We start from the raw sequence: 20148 nt of genomic DNA on the forward strand, positions 1-20148 counted from the left end.
ATGAAAACACCTGTAGTTATTAACACAGAGCCATGAAAACACCTGTAGTTATTAGAGCCATGAAAACACCTGTAGTTATTAACACAGAGCCATGAAAACACCTGTAGTTATTAGAGCCATGAAAACACCTGTAGTTATTAGAGCCATGAAAACACCTGTAGTTATTAACACAGAGCCATGAAAACACTTGTAGTTATTAACACAGAGCCATGAAAACACCTGTAGTTATTAACAGAGTCATGAAAAAACCTGTAGTTATTAGAGCCATGAAAACACCTGTAGTTATTAGAGCCATGACAACACCTGTAGTTATTAACACAGAGCCATGAAAACACCTGTAGTTATTAACACAGAGTCATGAAAACACCTGTAGTTATTAACACAGGGCCATGAAAACACCTGTAGTTATTAGAACCATGAAAACACCTGTAGTTATTAGAGCCATGAAAACACCTGTAGTTATTAACACAGAGCCATGAAAACACCTGTAGTTATTAGAGCCATGAAAACACCTGTAGTTATTAACACAGAGCCATGAAAACACCTGTAGTTATTAACACAGAGTCATGAAAACACCTGTAGTTATTAACACAGAGCCATGAAAACACCTGTAGTTATTAACACAGAGCCATGAAAACACCTGTAGTTATTAGAACCATGAAAACACCTGTAGTTATTAGAGCCATGAAAACACCTGTAGTTATTAACACAGAGCCATGAAAACACCTGTAGTTATTAACACAGAGTCATGAAAACACCTGTAGTTATTAACACAGAGCCATGAAAACACCTGTAGTTATTAACACAGAGCCATGAAAACACCTGTAGTTATTAGAACCATGAAAACACCTGTAGTTATTAGAGCCATGAAAACACCTGTAGTTATTAACACAGAGCCCTGAAAACACCTGTAGTTATTAACACAGAGCCATGAAAACACCTGTAGTTATTAGAGCCATGAAAAAACCTGTAGTTGTTAACACAGAGCCATGAAAACACCTGTAGTTATTAGAGCCATGACAACACCTGTAGTTATTAACACAGAGCCATGAAAACACCTGTAGTTATTAGAGCCATGAAAACACCTGTAGTTATTAGAGCCATGACAACACCTGTAGTTATTAACACAGAGCCATGAGAACACCTGTAGTTATTAACACAGAGCCATGAAAACACCTGTAGTTATTAACACAGAGCCATGAGAACACCTGTAGTTATTAACACAGAGCCATGAAAACACCTGTAGTTATTAACACAGAGCCATGAAAACACCTGTAGTTATTAGAGCCATGAGAACACCTGTAGTTATTAACACAGTCCATGGATTAGAGGTTCAACCTTATTGGAGGAGAGCTGTGGTACCTGTCTGTCTGCTTTCAACTACAGTCCTCAGAGAAACTCTGATTTCTGAAACAGATAAAGTATTGAAATGAATTATAGGATGTAATTGATCTAATATACAGTATGTTTACGCAATTTGAAATTTGAATCAAAGTTGATGGAAAGGGTCCTTGATGTTTTAGTGGACTCTATATGCAGCCATGTGATTGAGTCCACTGGGCCCAGAAGTCATACTGGCTATTTATGGCTGGAAAGAGCAGCGAGCAGCGAGGGTGAATCTGAACCAACAAGACATTGAGGAGGTGAATCTTAGGTCAAGGTGATTTATCCTGTCAAGTGACTTCCACTCTTTTCCTCTCCTCCTCTCTGTCGCTTCCTCTCTCCTCTCTCTCTCTTCCTCTGTCTCCTCCACTCTCTTCCTCTCTCACTTCTCTCTTCCTCTGTCTCCTACGCTCTCTTCCTCTCTCTCTTTCCCTCTCTTCCTCACTGTCTCTTCCTCTGTCCTCTCTCTTCCTCTGTCCTCTCTCTTCCTCTGTCCTCTCTCTTCCTCTGTCCTCTCTCTTCCTCTGTCCTCTCTCTTCCTCTGTCCTCTCTCTTCCTCTGTCCTCTCTCTTCCTCTGTCCTCTCTCCTCTCTGTCTCTTCTTGTCCTCCAGTCCTGGGGCTGTTTGTCAGTGTGACAGCAGCCTGGTTGGCGTACTCTGCTCTACAGTATGTGGATTATTGATGACAAACCAAGCAGGACACACAGTTCAGCCCACATACAGGGCCTGGATCAGCACGCAGAGCACCTTCAGTTCAGTATGCCGCAGTATGGATAGGATAGAAACAGCCTTATATACAATACTGTACAGAAGATCAGGATGGGCCAGAATGAACTGCACAAAGACAAGACCAGGAACTGTAGCTCATTTTAATGTTTATAAGTTACTTCTATTAATCCATTATTAAATTTGAACTGACTCAGTCATGACCCCTGTTATATCTCTAGACCTCTGTTACCCCTATATCTCTAGACCTCTGTTACCCCTATATCTCCAGACCTCTGTTACTCCTATATCTCTAGACCTCTGTTACTCCTATATCTCTAGACCTCTGTTACTCCTATATATCTAGACCTCTGTTACCCCTATATCTCCAGACCTCTGTTACTCCTATATATCTAGACCTCTGTTACCCCTATATCTCTAGACCTCTGTTACCCCTATATCTCCAGACCTCTGTTACCCCTATATCTCTAGACCTCTGTTACCCCTATATCTCCAGACCTCTGTTACCCCTATATCTCTAGACCTCTGTTACCCCTATATCTCCAGACCTCTGTTACCCCTATATATCTAGACCTCTGTTACCCCTATATCTCTAGACCTCTGTTACCCCTATATCTCCAGACCTCTGTTACCCCTATATCTCCAGACCTCTGTTACCCCTATATATCTAGACCTCTGTTACCCCTATATCTCTAGACCTCTGTTACCCCTATATCTCTAGACCTCTGTTACCCCTATATCTCTAGACCTCTGTTACTCCTATATCTCTAGACCTCTGTTACCCCTATATCTCCAGACCTCTGTTACTCCTATATCTCCAGACCTCTGTTACCCCTATATCTCCAGACCTCTGTTACCCCTATATATCTAGACCTCTGTTACCCCTATATCTCTAGACCTCTGTTACTCCTATATCTCTAGACCTCTGTTACTCCTATATCTCCAGACCTCTGTTACTCCTATATCTCTAGACCTCTGTTACTCCTATATCTCTAGACCTCTGTTACTCCTATATCTCTAGACCTCTGTTACCCCTATATCTCTAGACCTCTGTTACTCCTATATCTCTAGACCTCTGTTACTCCTATATCTCTAGACCTCTGTTACTCCTATATCTCTAGACCTCTGTTACTCCTATATCTCTATACCTCTGTTACTCCTATATCTCTAGACCTCTGTTACTCCTATATCTCCAGACCTCTGTTACTCCTATATCTCTAGACCTCTGTTACTCCTATATCTCTAGACCTCTGTTACCCCTATATCTCTAGACCTCTGTTACTCCTATATCTCCAGACCTCTGTTACTCCTATATCTCTAGACCTCTGTTACTCCTATATCTCTAGACCTCTGTTACTCCTATATCTCTAGACCTCTGTTACTCCTATATCTCTAGACCTCTGTTCCCCCTATATCTCTAGACCTCTGTTACTCCTATATCTCTAGACCTCTGTTACTCCTATATATCTAGACCTCTGTTACTCCTATATCTCTAGACCTCTGTTACTCCTATATCTCCAGACCTCTGTTACTCCTATATCTCTAGACCTCTGTTACTCCTATATCTCTAGACCTCTGTTACCCCTATATCTCTAGACCTCTGTTACTCCTATATCTCTAGACCTCTGTTACTCCTATATCTCTAGACCTCTGTTACTCCTATATCTCTAGACCTCTGTTACTCCTATATCTCTAGACCTCTGTTACTCCTATATCTCTAGACCTCTGTTACTCCTATATCTCTAGACCTCTGTTACTCCTATATCTCTAGACCTCTGTTACTCCTATATCTCTAGACCTCTGTTACTCCTATATCTCTAGACCTCTGTTCCCCCTATATCTCTAGACCTCTGTTACTCCTATATCTCTAGACCTCTGTTACTCCTATATCTCTAGACCTCTGTTACTCCTATATATCTAGACCTCTGTTACTCCTATATCTCTAGACCTCTGTTACTCCTATATCTCCAGACCTCTGTTACTCCTATATCTCTAGACCTCTGTTACCCATAAATGGCTACCCGGACTATTTGCATTGTTCCCCCCCAACCCCTCTTTTACGCTGCTGCTACTCTCTGTTCATCATATATGCAAAGTCACTTTAACTATACATTCATGTACATAATACCTCAATTGGCCCGACCAACCAGTGCTCCCACACAATGGCTAACCGGGCTATCTGCATTGTGTCCCGCCACCCACCACCCGCCAACCCCTCTTTTACGCTACTGCTACTCTCTGTTCATCATATATGCATAGTCACTTTAACCATATCTACATGTACATACTACCTCAATCAGCCCGACTAACCGGTGTCTGTCTATTGTATATAGCCTCTCTACTGTATATAGCCTCTCTACTGTATATAGCCTCTCTACTGTATATAGCCTCTCTACTGTTATAGCCTCTCTACTGTATTCAGCCTCTCTACTGTTATAGCCTCTCTACTGTATTCAGCCTCTCTACTGTTATAGCCTCTCTACTGTATATAGCCTCTCTACTGTATATAACCTCTCTACTGTATATAGACTCTCTACTGTATATAACCTCTATACTGTATATAGCCTCTCTACTGTTATAGCCTCTCTACTGTATATAGCCTCTCTACTGTATATAGCCTCTCTACTGTTATAGCCTCTCTACTGTTATAGCCTCTCTACTGTATTCAGCCTCTCTACTGTTATAGCCTCTCTACTGTATTCAGCCTCTCTACTGTTATAGCCTCTCTACTGTATATAGCCTCTCTACTGTATATAACCTCTCTACTGTATATAGACTCTCTACTGTATATAACCTCTATACTGTATATAGCCTCTCTACTGTATATAGCCTCTCTACTGTATATAGCCTCTCTACTGTATATAGTCTCTTTACTGTATATAGCCTCTCTACTGTATATAGCCTCTCTACTGTATATAGCCTCTCTACTGTATATAGCATCTCTACTGTATATAGCATCTCTACTGTATATAGCCTGTCTACTGTATATAGCCTCTCTACTGTATATAGCCTCTCTACTGTTATAGCCTCTCTACTGTATATAGCCTCTCTACTGTATATAGCATCTCTACTGTATATAGCCTCTCTACTGTATATAGCCTGTCTACTGTATATAGCCTCTCTACTGTATATAGCCTCTCTACTGTATATAGCCTCTCTACTGTATATAGCCTCTCTACTGTATATAGCCTCTCTACTGTATATAGCCTCTCTACTGTATATAGCCTCTCTACTGTATATAGCATCTCTACTGTATATAGCCTCTCTACTGTATATAGCCTGTCTACTGTATATAGCCTCTCTACTGTATATAGCCTGTCTACTGTTATAGCCTCTCTACTGTATATAGCCTCTCTACTGTATATAGCCTGTCTTTTTACTGTTGTTTTAATTCTCTACTTACCTATTGTTCACCTAATACCTTTTTTGCACTATTGGTTAGAGCCTGTAAGTAAACATTTCACTGTAAGGTTTACACCTGTTGTATTCGGCACACGTGACAAATAAACTTTGATTTGATTTGATCTGCCAGCCACACCCTCCATCTATCTCTCTCTCCTTCCCTCTCTCTACCCTCTGTCCCTCTCCCCCTCTCTCTCTCTCTTCCTCCCTCTCTCTCACTCCCTCTTTCTCTCTCTCTCTTCCTCCCTCTCTCCCCTCTCTCTCTCCTTCCCTCTCTCTCTCTCCCCTCTCTCTCCTTCCCTCTCTCTCTCTTCCTCCCTCTCTCTCATTCCCTCTCTCTCTCTCCCCTCTCTCTCCTTCCCTCTCTCTCTCTCTTCCTCCATCTCTCTCCCCTCTCTCTCTCTCTCTCTCCTCAGAGGGCCAACAGAGGTGATACAGCAGCATTGTATCACTGTCAGACCGCAGCGTCTTTAAGCCCCTCTCCTCTCAGGGGCCAGAGGAAACATCAATTTACATAAATTGTCTGAAGCCTAAACCCCAAAGCCTAAAGCAGCTCCAAAAAAACAGGCCAATTGTACTAATCATTAGTACTGATTGTTGAGGGTCAACAAACAAAGACGTGTGAGTGGAAAAAGCCCTCGCAACACGTGATGTGTTAGTCGAATCTCTCTCAAACTGTCGTCACGTAACTAAACACATCATCGCTGCTCAGCACCATTACGTCATATAAGATGAATGTTCATGTCAGTGTAAAACAGGACTTACATAAACTGTTGTAAGTAAAAAAGCAAAATAAGAGGTTTAAACAGGAGATTTCACCACTAAGCCATGTAGCCTAGTGCTTATTCATATTATTTATGATCTGATAAACAGATGTATTTTTTTCTTATAGCAAAGTATTATCTTACAAATCAACATTTACACGGTGAGCTAGATTCAAAAAGCTGTACGTATGTTTTCTATCTTTTCTCATCTATAATTCCCAACGATTAAAGTTACAATATGTCACTTCCTGTGTGACTCGAACAACAAATCGGTAGATGTTGTTGCGGCAGGTAGCCTAGTGGTTAGAGCATTAGGCCAGTAACCGAAAGGTTGCTAGATCGAATCCCCGAGATGACAAGGTACAAATCTGCACAAGGCAGTTACCCCACTGTTCCTGGTACACCATCAGTTAACTAAAGGTTAAATAAAGTTTAAATACAGGTTAAATACAGGTTAATTAAAGGTTAAATACAGGTTAAATACAGGTTAATTAAAGGTTAAATACAGGTTAAATACAGGTTAAATAAAGGTTAAATAAAGTTTAAATACAGGTTTAATTAAAGGTTAAATAAAGTTTAAATACAGGTTAAATACAGTTCAAATACAGGTAAAATAAAACATTTAATATCTGTTCTATGTGCTCTATATCTATGCCTCCGGTAATTCAAGTTCCGTTTAAGCGTCTTCTGCTTTCGGTTTTGTACTCCAGCTTCAAACGTCTGAAAATACAATATTTTGGGTCATGGCTAATATATTTCACAGCGGGTTTAGACGGTACAATGATTCTCGACACTATACTCAATTGTTTTGTCACATAAACTGAAAAGAGGCGAACTATTAGAATTTTAACAACCGGGGAAATGGAGGAGTGATTTCTGCATAGTGCCTCTAACAGACCGTTTCATTCAGATGAATGGTTTAATCTTCACATCAAATATGAGACAACTCTGCCCAGACAGGACCAAGGGGGAAACTAGATAATAATCATTGTAAAGATGTGAGACTTCTATATCGTTCAAAAGGCAGGACAATAAAGGAGAATTACAGAAGCAAGGCATTGTAAAGACAAGCACATTTCACGCGGCTGGTCCTTCACGCTGCTGGTCCTTCACGCTGCTGGTTTCACGCTGCTGGTCCTTCACGCTGCTGGTCCTTCACGCTGCTGGTCCTTCACGCTGCTGGTCCTTCACGCTGCTGGTCCTTCACGCTGCTGGTCCTTCACGCTGCTGGTCCTTCACGCTGCTGGTCCTTCACGCTGCTGGTCCTTCACGCTGCTGGTCCTTCACGCTGCTGGTCCTTCACGCTGCTGGTCCTTCACGCTGCTGGTCCTTTACGCTGCTGGTCCTTTACGCTGCTGGTCCTTTACGCTGCTGGTCCTTTACGCTGCTGGTCCTTTACGCTGCTGGTCCTTTACGCTGCTGGTCCTTTACGCTGCTGGTCCTTCACGCTGCTGGTCCTTCACGCTGCTGGTCCTTCACGCTGCTGGTCCTTCACGCTGCTGGGCTTTCACGCTGCTGGTCCTTCACGCTGCTGGTCCTTCACGCTGCTGGTCCTTTACGCTGCTGGTCCTTTACGCTGCTGGTCCTTTACGCTGCTGGTCCTTTACGCTGCTGGTCCTTCACGCTGCTGGTCCTTCACGCTGCTGGTCCTTCACGCTGCTGGTATTTCACGCTGCTGGTTCTTCACACTGCTGGTTCTTCACACTGCTGGTACTTCACACTGCTGGTACTTCACACTAGTGGCCTTCAACACTATACATCCTAACAGGTCTAGGACTATGCATCCGTTAAGCAGGGCTCAGACAGACATTGACGAGTCAAATACGAGGACTTTCGGAGACATTTTCAACCACTTAATTGTAATTTTCAAGGACCTTAATGTTATACATTTGTATGATTTATATACTGTACATATAGATCCTAATATAGAACATGTAAAGTGTCAAAAAGTATTAAATTACCACTTCAAATGATGTTTCAGGCTTTGCTATTGATATTCAGATGATTATTACATTATAACATGTGTTTTAGGCCTTGCTATTGATATTCAGATGAGTATTTCATTATAACATGTGTTTTAGGCCTTGCTATTGATATTCAGATGAGTATTTCATTATAGCATGTGTTTTAGGCCTTGCTATTGATATTCAGACGAGTATTTCATTATAACATGTGTTTCAGGCCTTGCTATTGATATTCAGAGGATTATTACATTATAACATGTGTTTTAGGCCTTGCTATTGATATTCAGATGAGTATTTCATTATAACATGTGTTTTAGGTCTTGCTATTGATATTCAGATGAGTATTACATTATAACATGTGTTTTAGGCCTTGCTATTGATATTCAGATGAGAATTACATTATAACATGTGTTTTAGGCCTTGCTATTGATATTCAGATGAGTATTACATTATAACATGGGTTTTAGGCCTTGCTATTGATATTCAGATGAGTATTTCATTATAACATGTGTTTTAGGCCTTGCTATTGATATTCAGAGGATCATTATACCATGTGAATAATGAGGACATGACTAAACAGAGTGGATGTACGGTGATGTTTCCATATCCTACATGGTCAGACACACATAATAAATCCATGAATAGCGGTAGCACTAATCTCTCCATCTGAAACACACCATCGCTGTTTTTAATCATGAGAAAGTGACCAACAAAACACAGGTTCCTTTTCTCTAAATGGAAGGCTGTGTATATGGAAGGCTGTGTATATGGAAGGCTGTGTATATGGAATGCTGTGTATATGGAAGGATGTGTATATGGAAGGCTGTGTATATGGAAGGCTGTGTATATGGAAGGCTGTGTATATGGAAGGCTGTGTATATGGAAGGCCGTGTATATGGAAGGCCGTGTATATGGAAGGCCGTGTATATGGAAGGCCGTGTATATGGAAGGCCGTGTATATGGAAGGCCGTGTATATGGAAGGCCGTGTATATGGAAGGCCGTGTATATGGAATGCTGTGTATATGGAAGGATGTGTAAATGGAAGGCTGTGTATATGGAAGGCTGTGTATATGGAAGGCTGTGTATATGGAAGGCTGTGTATATGGAAGGCTGTGTATATAGAAGGCTGTGTATATGGAAGGCTGTGTATATGGAAGGCCGTGTATATGGAAGGCCGTGTATATGGAAGGCCGTGTATATGGAAGGCCGTGTATATGGAAGGCCGTGTATATGGAAGGCCGTGTATATGGAAGGCTGTGTATATGGAAGGATGTGTATATGGAAGGCTGTGTATATGGAAGGCTGTGTATATGGAAGGCCGTGTATATGGAAGGATGTGTATATGGAAGGCCGTGTATATGGAAGGATGTGTAAATGGAAGGCTGTGTATATGGAAGGCTGTGTATATGGAAGGCCAAAGTTGAAACTAACGTTATCTGTTGCTGTCCTCATAATAACCACACGGTGGTTTTACCGCAGTTTAAAAAAAAAATGTTTTAACCTTTATTCAACTAGGCAAGTCAGTTAAGAACAAATTCTTATTTTCAATGACGACCTACCGGGGAACAGTGGGTTAACTGCCTTGTTCAGGGGCAGAACGACATATTTTTACCTTGTCAGCTCGGGGATTCGATTTTGCAACCTTTCGGTTACTAGTCCAACGCTCCAACCACTAGGCGACCTGCCGCCTCTACAGTCTAACCACTAGGCTACCTGCCGCCTCTACACTCTAACCACTAGGCTACCTGCCTCCTCTACACTCTAACCACTAGGCTACCTGCCGCCTCTACAGTCTAACCACTAGGCTACCTGCCGCCTCTACAGTCTAACCACTAGGCGACCTGCCTCCTCTACACTCTAACCACTAGGCTACCTGCCACCTCTACAGTCTAACCACTAGGCTACCTGCCGCCTCTACACTCTAACCACTAGGCTACCTCACCCCTCTAACCACTAGGCTACCTGCCACCTCCACACTCTAACCACTAGGCTACCTGCCGCCTCTACACTCTAACCACTAGGCGACCTTCCCGCCTCTACACTCTAACCACTAGGCGACCTTCCCGCCTCTACACTCTAACCACTAGGCTACCTGCCACCTCCACACTCTAACCACTAGGCTACCTGCCGCCTCTACACTCTAACCACTAGGCGACCTTCCCGCCTCTACACTCTAACCACTAGGCGAACTTCCCGCCTCTACACTCTAACCACTAGGCGACCTGCCGCCTCTACACTCTAACCACTAGGCGACCTTCCCGCCTCTACACTCTAACCACTAGGCGACCTGCCGCCTCTACACTCTAACCACTAGGCGACCTTCCCGCCTCTACACTCTAACCACTAGGCGACCTGCCGCCTCTACAGTCTAACCACTAGGCTACCTGCCACCTCTACACTCTAACCACTAGGCGACCTTCCCGCCTCTACACTCTAACCACTAGGCTACCTTCCTCCCCAGTTCAATTGAAGCAGCGGGAAACAAAACAAAAATGGCCGCTGTCTCACAAAAAAACAGATAAAAAGAAGGAAATACCATCCGTATAAAGGAGCAGGAGACGTCCTATATCAGCTACAACAAGGACTTTTCACGGTGGAAACGTCTGATTTCCGAGGTAAACCTTTTCCAGGAGCCGACTTGAATCTCTATGTAACGCTCGTCGTTAGGGGGGTAGTAACGCTCGTCGTTAGGGGGGATGTAACGCTCGTCGTTAGGGGGGTTGTAACGCTCGTCGTTAGGGGGGGTTGTAACGCTCGTCGTTAGGGGGGTTGTAACGCTCGTCGTTAGGGGGGTTGTAACGCTCGTCGTTAGGGGGGGTTGTAACGCTCGTCGTTAGGGGGGGTTGTAACGCTCGTCGTTAGGGGGGGTTGTAACGCTCGTCGTTAGGGGGGTTGTAACGCTCGTCGTTAGGGGGGTTGTAACGCTCGTCGTTAGGGGGGGTTGTAACGCTCGTCGTTAGGGGGGTTGTAACGCTCGTCGTTAGGGGGGGTTGTAACGCTCGTCGTTAGGGGGGTTGTAACGCTCGTCGTTAGGGGGGTTGTAACGCTCGTCGTTAGGGGGGTTGTAACGCTCGTCGTTAGGGGGGTTGTAACGCTCGTCGTTAGGTGGAAGAGAGGAGGACCAAAGCGCAGGGTGGTACGTTTCCATATTTATTGGAAACACTTAACAACACGAACAAAAACAATAAACAGAAAATGAAACTAACGACGCTACAGACCTGAACATGTGAACATACAGACAACGAAGAACGCAATGAACAGGAACAATCACCCACAAAACAAACAGTGAGAAACAGCCTACCTTAATATGGTTCCCAATCAGAGACAATGACAAACACCTGCCTCTGATTGAGAACCATATCAGGCCAAACATAGAAACCCAACATAGAAACACAAAACATAGAATGCCCACCCAGCTCACGTCCTGACCAACTAAACAAAGACTAAACAAAGGAAATAAGGTCAGGAACGTGAATCTCTAAGCTCGGAATTCAGCCAGGCTACTTCAAGCCCCTTGTATATTGTATAACATTGCAAGTGTAACAACGGAAACCAAAATGGATTTGTCGTGTCATTTGGTTACCATATTGTGAGGAAGCCCACTAGGCTATGTAATCTGTTGTCATTATATTCAGATTAATTCATAGGAAGAAAGAGCATTGGTCGTTGCGTAATAGTCCTACCCGATGGCGCACAGTAGACTCACTCTGTGACCAATCCGAGGCACAAAAACATATGAAAACAATGAAGTCCCTACCTTTTCTCTGTTAAATCTACCGAGACCCTGCTGTGACTCAAGCAGACAACAACAGATCAACATCAATTCACCGGGGAGATTAGATCCACCGCTTCACCGGCGTTAACCAATGACACAACTACATATTCTGCAAATTCCTCACAAACACATTGTTCCAGAACTTGGGCTGTTGTTGTCATTCCATACACCATCACATCAGCTGTTGTTGTCATTCCATACACCATCACATCAGCTGTTGTTGTCATTCCATACACCGTCACATCAGCTGTTGTTGTCATTCCATACACCATCACATCAGCTGTTGTTGTCATTCCATACACCGTCACATCAGCTGTTGTTGTCATTCCATACACCGTCACATCAGCTGTTGTTGTCATTCCATACACCATCACATCAGCTGTTGTTGTCATTCCATACACCATCACATCAGCTGCTGTCATTCCATACACCATCACAACAGCTGTTGTTGTCATTCCATACACCATCACAACAGCTGTTGTTGTCATTCCATACACCATCACAACAGCTGTTGTTGTCATTCCATACACCATCACAACAGCTGTTGTTGTCATTCCATACACCATCACATCAGCTGTTGTTGTCATTCCATACACCATCACAACAGCTGTTGTTGTCATTCCATACACCATCACAACAGCTGTTGTTGTCATTCCATACACCATCACATCAGCTGTTGTTGTCATTCCATACACCATCACATCAGCTGTTGTTGTCATTCCATACACCATCACAACAGCTGTTGTTGTCATTCCATACACCGTCCCAACATCTGTTGTTGTCATTCCATACACCATCACAACAGCTGTTGTTGTCATTCCATACACCATCACAACAGCTGTTGTTGTCATTCTATACACCATCACAACAGCTGTTGTTGTCATTCCATACACCATCACAACAGCTGTTGTTGTCATTCCATACACCATCACAACAGCTGTTGTTGTCATTCTATACACCATCACAACAGCTGTTGTTGTCATTCCATACACCATCACATCAGCTGTTGTTGTCAATCCATACACCATCACAACATCTGTTGTTGTCATTCCATACACCATCACAACAGCTGTTGTTGTCATTCCATACACCATCACAACAGCTGTTGTTGTCATTCCATACACCATCACATCAGCTGTTGTTGTCATTCCATACACCATCACAACAGCTGTTGTTGTCATTCCATACACCATCACAACATCTGTTGTTGTCATTCCATACACCATCACATCAGCTGTTGTTGTCAATCCATACACCATCACATCAGCTGTTGTTGTCAATCCATACACCATCACATCAGCTGTTGTTGTCATTCCATACACCATCACAGCAGCTGTTGTTGTCATTCCATACACCATCACAGCAGCTGTTGTTGTCATTCCATACACCATCACATCAGCTGTTGTTGTCAATCCATACACCATCACATCAGCTGTTGTTGTCATTCCATACACCATCACAACAGCTGTTGTTGTCATTCCATACACCGTCACAACAGCTGTTGTTGTCATTCCATACACCATCACAACAGCTGTTGTTGTCATTCCATACACCATCACAACAGCTGTTGGTGTCATTCCATACACCGTCACATCAGCTGTTGTTGTCATTCCATACACCGTCACATCAGCTGTTGTTGTCATTCCATACACCATCACAACCAGCTGTACATCACTTGACTGTCATTCATAAAATTCCTTCCCAGATCAGAGGATGATGTGTGAAAATATCAGGCCGTAATTAAACAGCTCGTCACCAAATGCTCATCCAAGTATTATGCAAAATAACTGAAGAACCACGTCCAGACACCAAGCACGAGACAGGGGTTATACAGGTTTTAAATCAACTCGTGGGTCAGAGTCTGGGTTAGGGTCAGAGTTAGGGTCTGGGTTAGGGTCAGAGTTAGGGTCTGGGTTAGGGTCAGAGTTAGGGTCTGGGTCAGGGTCAGAGTTATGGTTAGGGTCAGAGTCTGGGTCTGGGTCAGGGTCAGAGTTAGGGTCAGAGTTAGGGTCAGAGTTAGGGTCAGAGTTAGGGTTAGGGTCAGAGTTAGGGTCAGAGTTAGGGTCAGAGTTAGGGTCAGAGTTAGGGTTAGGGTCAGAGTTAGGGTCAGAGTTAGGGTTAGGGTTAGGGTTAGGGTCAGAGTTAGGGTCTGGGTTAGGGTCAGGGTCAGAGTTAGGGTCAGAGTTAGGGTCAGAGTTAGGGTTAGGGTCAGAGTTAGGGTCAGAGTTAGGGTCAGAGTTAGGGTTAGGGTCAGAGTTAGGGTCTGGGTTAGGGTCAGGGTCAGAGTTAGGGTCAGAGTTAGGGTCAGAGTTAGGGTTAGGGTCAGAGTTAGGGTCAGAGTTAGGGTCAGAGTTAGGGTTAGGGTCAGAGTTAGGGTCTGGGTTAGGGTCAGGGTCAGAGTTAGGGTCAGAGTTAGGGTCAGAGTTAGGGTTAGGGTCAGAGTTAGGGTCTGGGTTAGGGTCAGGGTCAGAGTTAGGGTCAGGGTTAGGGTCTGGGTCAGGGTCAGGGTTAGGGTCTGAGTTAGGGTCAGGGTCAGAGTTAGGGTCAGAGTTAGGGTCAGGGTCAGAGTTAGAGTCAGAGTTAGGGTCAGAGTTAGGGTCTGGGTTAGGGTCAGAGTTAGGGTCTGGGTTAGGGTCAGAGTTAGGGTCAGGGTCAGAGTTAGAGTCAGAGTTAGGGTCAGAGTTAGGGTCTGGGTTAGGGTCAGAGTTAGGGTCAGGGTCAGAGTTAGGGTCTGGGTCAGGGTCAGAGTTAGGGTCAGAGTTAGGGTCAGAGTTAGGGTCTGGGTTAGGGTCAGAGTTAGGGTCAGGGTCAGAGTTAGGGTCTGGGTCAGGGTCAGAGTTAGGGTCAGAGTTAGGGTCAGAGTTAGGGTCTGGGTTAGGGTCAGAGTTAGGGTCAGGGTCAGGATTAGAAGACTATAAACTGAGTAACGTACCTTAGCCACCCTGTTAGCCACCTCCCTGCCCACCATGAGGCCCTGGACGAAGGTCCTTGCGGCGATGAAGGCCCGTGTGACCTGGGCCTTTAGTTTCCTGGGCACGTCCCCGAAAGGCCTCAGCTTCTCTGTGTATTTACTGACGCACTCCAAGTAGTCGTCGGTGAAGTGGTACTGAGAGTTCAGCAGCTGAAACATCCTCTCTAGCAGACGCGACCAGAAGTCGTTTAGCATCTCGTCCAGGTTCACGTTCCCCCCGGTGTAGTAACGCTTCAGCTCCGTGAACAGGTCCTGGAACAGCTCGCTGTTCTGCACGTACAGCTTCCCGTAGGTCCGCGTGAACATGTTATTCAGGGATTTCTCGCTGTTGTCTAGGAGCTCCAGGAAGAACTCTGTAAGAAGGGAGAGAAGGACAGATTCAGAGGGGAAGAGATGGAACGATGACTTTGCATACAGATGCTCAGCATTGTGTCTCTGGAATGTTATTTATTGTATTGTATGAAAGGTAAGGCCATGTCTAAGCGCTTGTCATTTTGTCAACAGCTTCTGACAAAGAAACCAGATTTTCTACAGAGCTGCTCCAGCCTCAATGCAATCTCAAATCACCATGCTGGGATTTTCAAACACTGTCTTTCATTCACTAGTTTATTCAAATACTATTCCATAAATGTACTTCAGAGTACAACAGCAAAATCAAATACTATTATATAAATGTACTTCAGAGTACAACCAGCAACATCAAATATTATTCTATAAATGTCATTCAGAGTACAACAGCAACATCAAATACTATTCTATAAATGTACTTCAGAGTACAACAGCAAAATCAAATACTATTCTATAAATGTACTTCAGAGTACAACAGCAAAATCAAATAGTATTCTATAAATGTACTTCAGAGTACAACAGCAAAATCAAATACTATTCCATAAATGTACTTCAGAGTACAACAGCAAAATCAAATACTATTCCATAAATGTACTTCAGAGTACAACAGCAAAATCAAATACTATTCCATAAATGTACTTCAGAGTACAACAGCAACATCAAATACTATTATATAAATGTACTTCAGAGTACAACAGCAACATCAAATACTATTCTATAAATGTACTTCAGAGTACAACAGCAACATCAACATAAAACCGAGGTCTTGGTTTTATTCTTAGTATTTCTGAGTTTGTATAGACACTTTGTATTTCTCCAAAGAGTATGATGATGAGATATGTACCACTGACTGGGGTTATGTATAGGGAGATATGTACCACTGACTGGGGTTATGTATAGGGAGATATGTACCACTGACTGGGGTTATGTATAGGGAGATATGTACCACTGACTGGGGTTATGTATAGGGAGACATGTACCACTGACTGGGGTTATGTATAGGGAGATATGTACCACTGACTGGGGTTATGTATAGGGAGATATGTACCACTGACTGGGGTTATGTATAGGGAGATATGTACCACTGACCGGGGTTATGTATAGAGAGATATGTACCACTGACTGGGGTTATGTATAGGGAGACATGTACCACTGACTGGGGTTATGTATAGGGAGATATGTACCACTGACTGGGGTTATGTATAGGGAGACATGTACCACTGACTGGGGTTATGTATAGGGAGATATGTACCACTGACTGGGGTTATGTATAGGGAGATATGTACCACTGACTGGTGTTATGTATAGGGAGATATGTACCACTGACTGGGGTTATGTATAGAGAGATATGTACCACTGACCGGGGTTATGTATAGGGAGATATGTACCACTGACGGGGGTTATGTATAGGGAGATATGTACCACTGACTGGTGTTATGTATAGGGAGATATGTACCAATGACTGGGGTTATGTATAGGGAGATATGTGCCACTGACTGGGGTTATGTATAGGGAGATATGTACCACTGACTGGGGTTATGTATAGGGAGATATGTACCACTGACTGGGGTTATGTATAGGGAGATATGTACCACTGACTGGGGTTATGTATAGGGAGATATGTACCACTGACTGGGGTTATGTATAGGGAGACATGTACCACTAACTGGGGTTATGTATAGGGAGATATGTACCACTGACTGGGGTTATGTATAGGGAGATATGTACCACTGACTGGGGTTATGTATAGGGAGATATGTCCTACTGACTGGGGTTATGTATAGGGAGATATGTACCACTGACTGGGGTTATGTATAGGGAGATATGTACCACTGACTGGGGTTATGTATAGGGAGATATGTCCTACTGACTGGGGTTATGTATAGGGAGATATGTACCACTGACTGGGGTTATGTATAGGGAGGTATGTACAACTGACCGGGGTTATGTATAGGGAGATATGTACCACTGACTGGGGTTATGTATAGGGAGATATGTACCACTGACTGGGGTTATGTATAGGGAGATATGTACCACTGACTGGGGTTATGTATAGAGAGATATGGACCACTGACTGGGGTTATGTATAGGGAGATATGTACCACTGACTGGGGTTATGTATAGGGAGATATGTACCACTGACTGGGGTTATGTATAGGGAGGTATGTACCACTGACTGGGGTTATGTATAGGGAGATATGTACCACTGACCGGGGTTATGTATAGGGAGATATGTACCACTGACTGGGGTTATGTATAGGGAGATATGTACCACTGACTGGGGTTATGTATAGGGAGATATGTACCACTGACTGGGGTTATGTATAGGGAGATATGTACCACTGACTGGGGTTATGTATAGGGAGATATGTACCACTGACTGGTGTTATGTATAGGGAGATATGTACCACTGACTGGGGTTATGTATAGGGAGATATGTACCACTGACCGGGGTTATGTATAGGGAGATATGTACCACTGACTGGGGTTATGTATAGGGAGATATGTACCACTGACTGGGGTTATGTATAGGGAGATATGTACCACTGACTGGGGTTATGTATAGGGAGATATGTACCACTGACTGGGGTTATGTATAGGGAGATATGTACCACTGACTGGGGTTATGTATAGGGAGATATGTACCACTGACTGGGGTTATGTATAGGGAGATATGTACCACTGACTGGGGTTATGTATAGGGAGATATGTACCACTGACTGGGGTTATGTATAGGGAGATATGTACCACTGACTGAGGTTATGTATAGGGAGATATGTACCACTGACTGGGGTTATGTATAGGGAGATATGTACCACTGACTGGGGTTATGTATAGGGAGATATGTACCACTGACTGGGGTTATGTATAGGGAGATATGTACCACTGACTGGGGTTATGTATAGGGAGATATGTACCACTGACTGGGGTTATGTATAGGGAGATATGTACCACTGACTGGGGTTATGCATAGGGAGATATGTACCACTGACTGGGGTTATGTATAGGGAGATATGTACCACTGACTGGGGTTATGTATAGGGAGATATGTACCACTGACTGGGGTTATGTATAGGGAGATATGTACCACTGACTGGGGTTATGTATAGGGAGATATGTACCACTGACTGGGGTTATGTATAGGGAGATATGTACCACTGACTGGGGTTATGTATAGGGAGATATGTACAACTGACTGGGGTTATGTATAGGGAGATATGTACAACTGACTGGGGTTATGTATAGGGAGATATGTACCACTGACTGGGGTTATGTATAGGGAGTCAGTCCAGACCATCATATTTAAACAGCTTAAATAACAGCCCACAAGCAGCATTAATGATTTATGTAAAGGTTCTGATTGCTCACAGTAACGCAATAGTCATGTGATTTAGACACAGCTACCGGAATATGAAAAGACATTATACATATTACACGCTGCTATTTACATGAACCGTTCATCTGTCGCCAAAGGAATGTTTTCCCGTTTGTGCAGTTGTCCTATAATTACATATTATGTTCAAGAGTATTGAAAGAGACTGGAAGGACCTTTGAATTGAAATGGTCTGACATTATAACAATAAGTATTGCTGCAAAACGTGACTGTAATCCTACTTAACCTTTATTTAACGAGGCAAGTCAGTTAAGATAGAATTATTATCCAATTAAAGCAACAGTATCATTAAGGAGAACAGAAATATGTTTTCTAGTTTCAGTATCATTAAGGAGAACAGAAATATGTTTTCTAGTTTCTATCATTAAGGAGAACAGAAATATGTTTCCTAGTTTCTATCATTAAGGAGAACAGAAATATGTGTTCTAGTTTCGATCATTAAGGAGAACAGAAATATGTTTTCTAGTTTCTATCATTAAGGAGAACAGAAATATGTTTTCTAGTTTCTAACATTACGGAGAAAAGAATTATGTTGTCTAGTTTCAGTATCATTAAGGAGAACAGAAATATGTTTCCTAGTTTCTATCATTAAGGAGAACAGAAATATGTTTTCTAGTTTCTATCATTAAGGAGAACAGAAATATGTTTTCTAGTTTCTATCATTAAGGAGAACAGAAATATGTTTTCTAGTTTCTATCATTAAGGAGAACAGAAATATGTTTCCTAGTTTCTATCATTAAGGAGAACAGAAATATGTTTTCTAGTTTCTATCATTAAGGAGAACAGAAATATGTTTCCTAGTTTCTATCATTAAGGAGAACAGAAATATGTTTTCTAGTTTCTATCATTAAGGAGAACAGAAATATGTTTCCTAGTTTCTATCATTAAGGAGAACAGAAATATGTTTCCTAGTTTCTATCATTAAGGAGAACAGAAATATGTTTTCTAGTTTCTATCATTAAGGAGAACAGAAATATGTTTTCTAGTTTCAGTATCATTAAGGAGAACAGAAATATGTTTTCTAGTTTCAGTATCATTAAGGAGAACAGAAATATGTTTTCTAGTTTCAGTATCATTAAGGAGAACAGAAATATGTTTTCTAGTTTCTATCATTAAGGAGAACAGAAATATGTTTTCTAGTTTCTATCATTAAGGAGAACAGAAATATGTTTCCTAGTTTCTATCATTAAGGAGAACAGAAATATGTTTCCTAGTTTCTATCATTAAGGAGAACAGAAATATGTTTCCTAGTTTCTATCATTAAGGAGAACAGAAATATGTTTTCTAGTTTCTATCATTAAGGAGAACAGAAATATGTTTTCTAGTTTCTATCATTAAGGAGAACAGAAATATGTTTCCTAGTTTCTATCATTAAGGAGAAAAGAAATATGTTTTCTAGTTTCAGCATCATTAAGGAGAA

At 42.6% G+C, this 20148-nt stretch overlaps 1 protein-coding gene across 1 annotated transcript in view; it reads right to left on the reverse strand.

Moving 5' to 3' along the window:
• gpc6a (glypican 6a) overlaps positions 1 to 20148 on the reverse strand; it is a 441936-nt gene that overhangs the window by 221733 nt on the left and 200055 nt on the right. The window contains exon 3 of the mRNA XM_071331027.1: positions 14948 to 15339. Within this exon, the coding sequence (XP_071187128.1) occupies positions 14948 to 15339 (392 nt within the window). The remainder of the gene's footprint in view (positions 1 to 14947; positions 15340 to 20148) is intronic.

The sequence above is a fragment of the Salvelinus alpinus genome, chromosome 10, assembly GCF_045679555.1.
Source record: "Salvelinus alpinus chromosome 10, SLU_Salpinus.1, whole genome shotgun sequence".
Classification (NCBI taxonomy): Eukaryota; Metazoa; Chordata; class Actinopteri; order Salmoniformes; family Salmonidae; genus Salvelinus; species Salvelinus alpinus.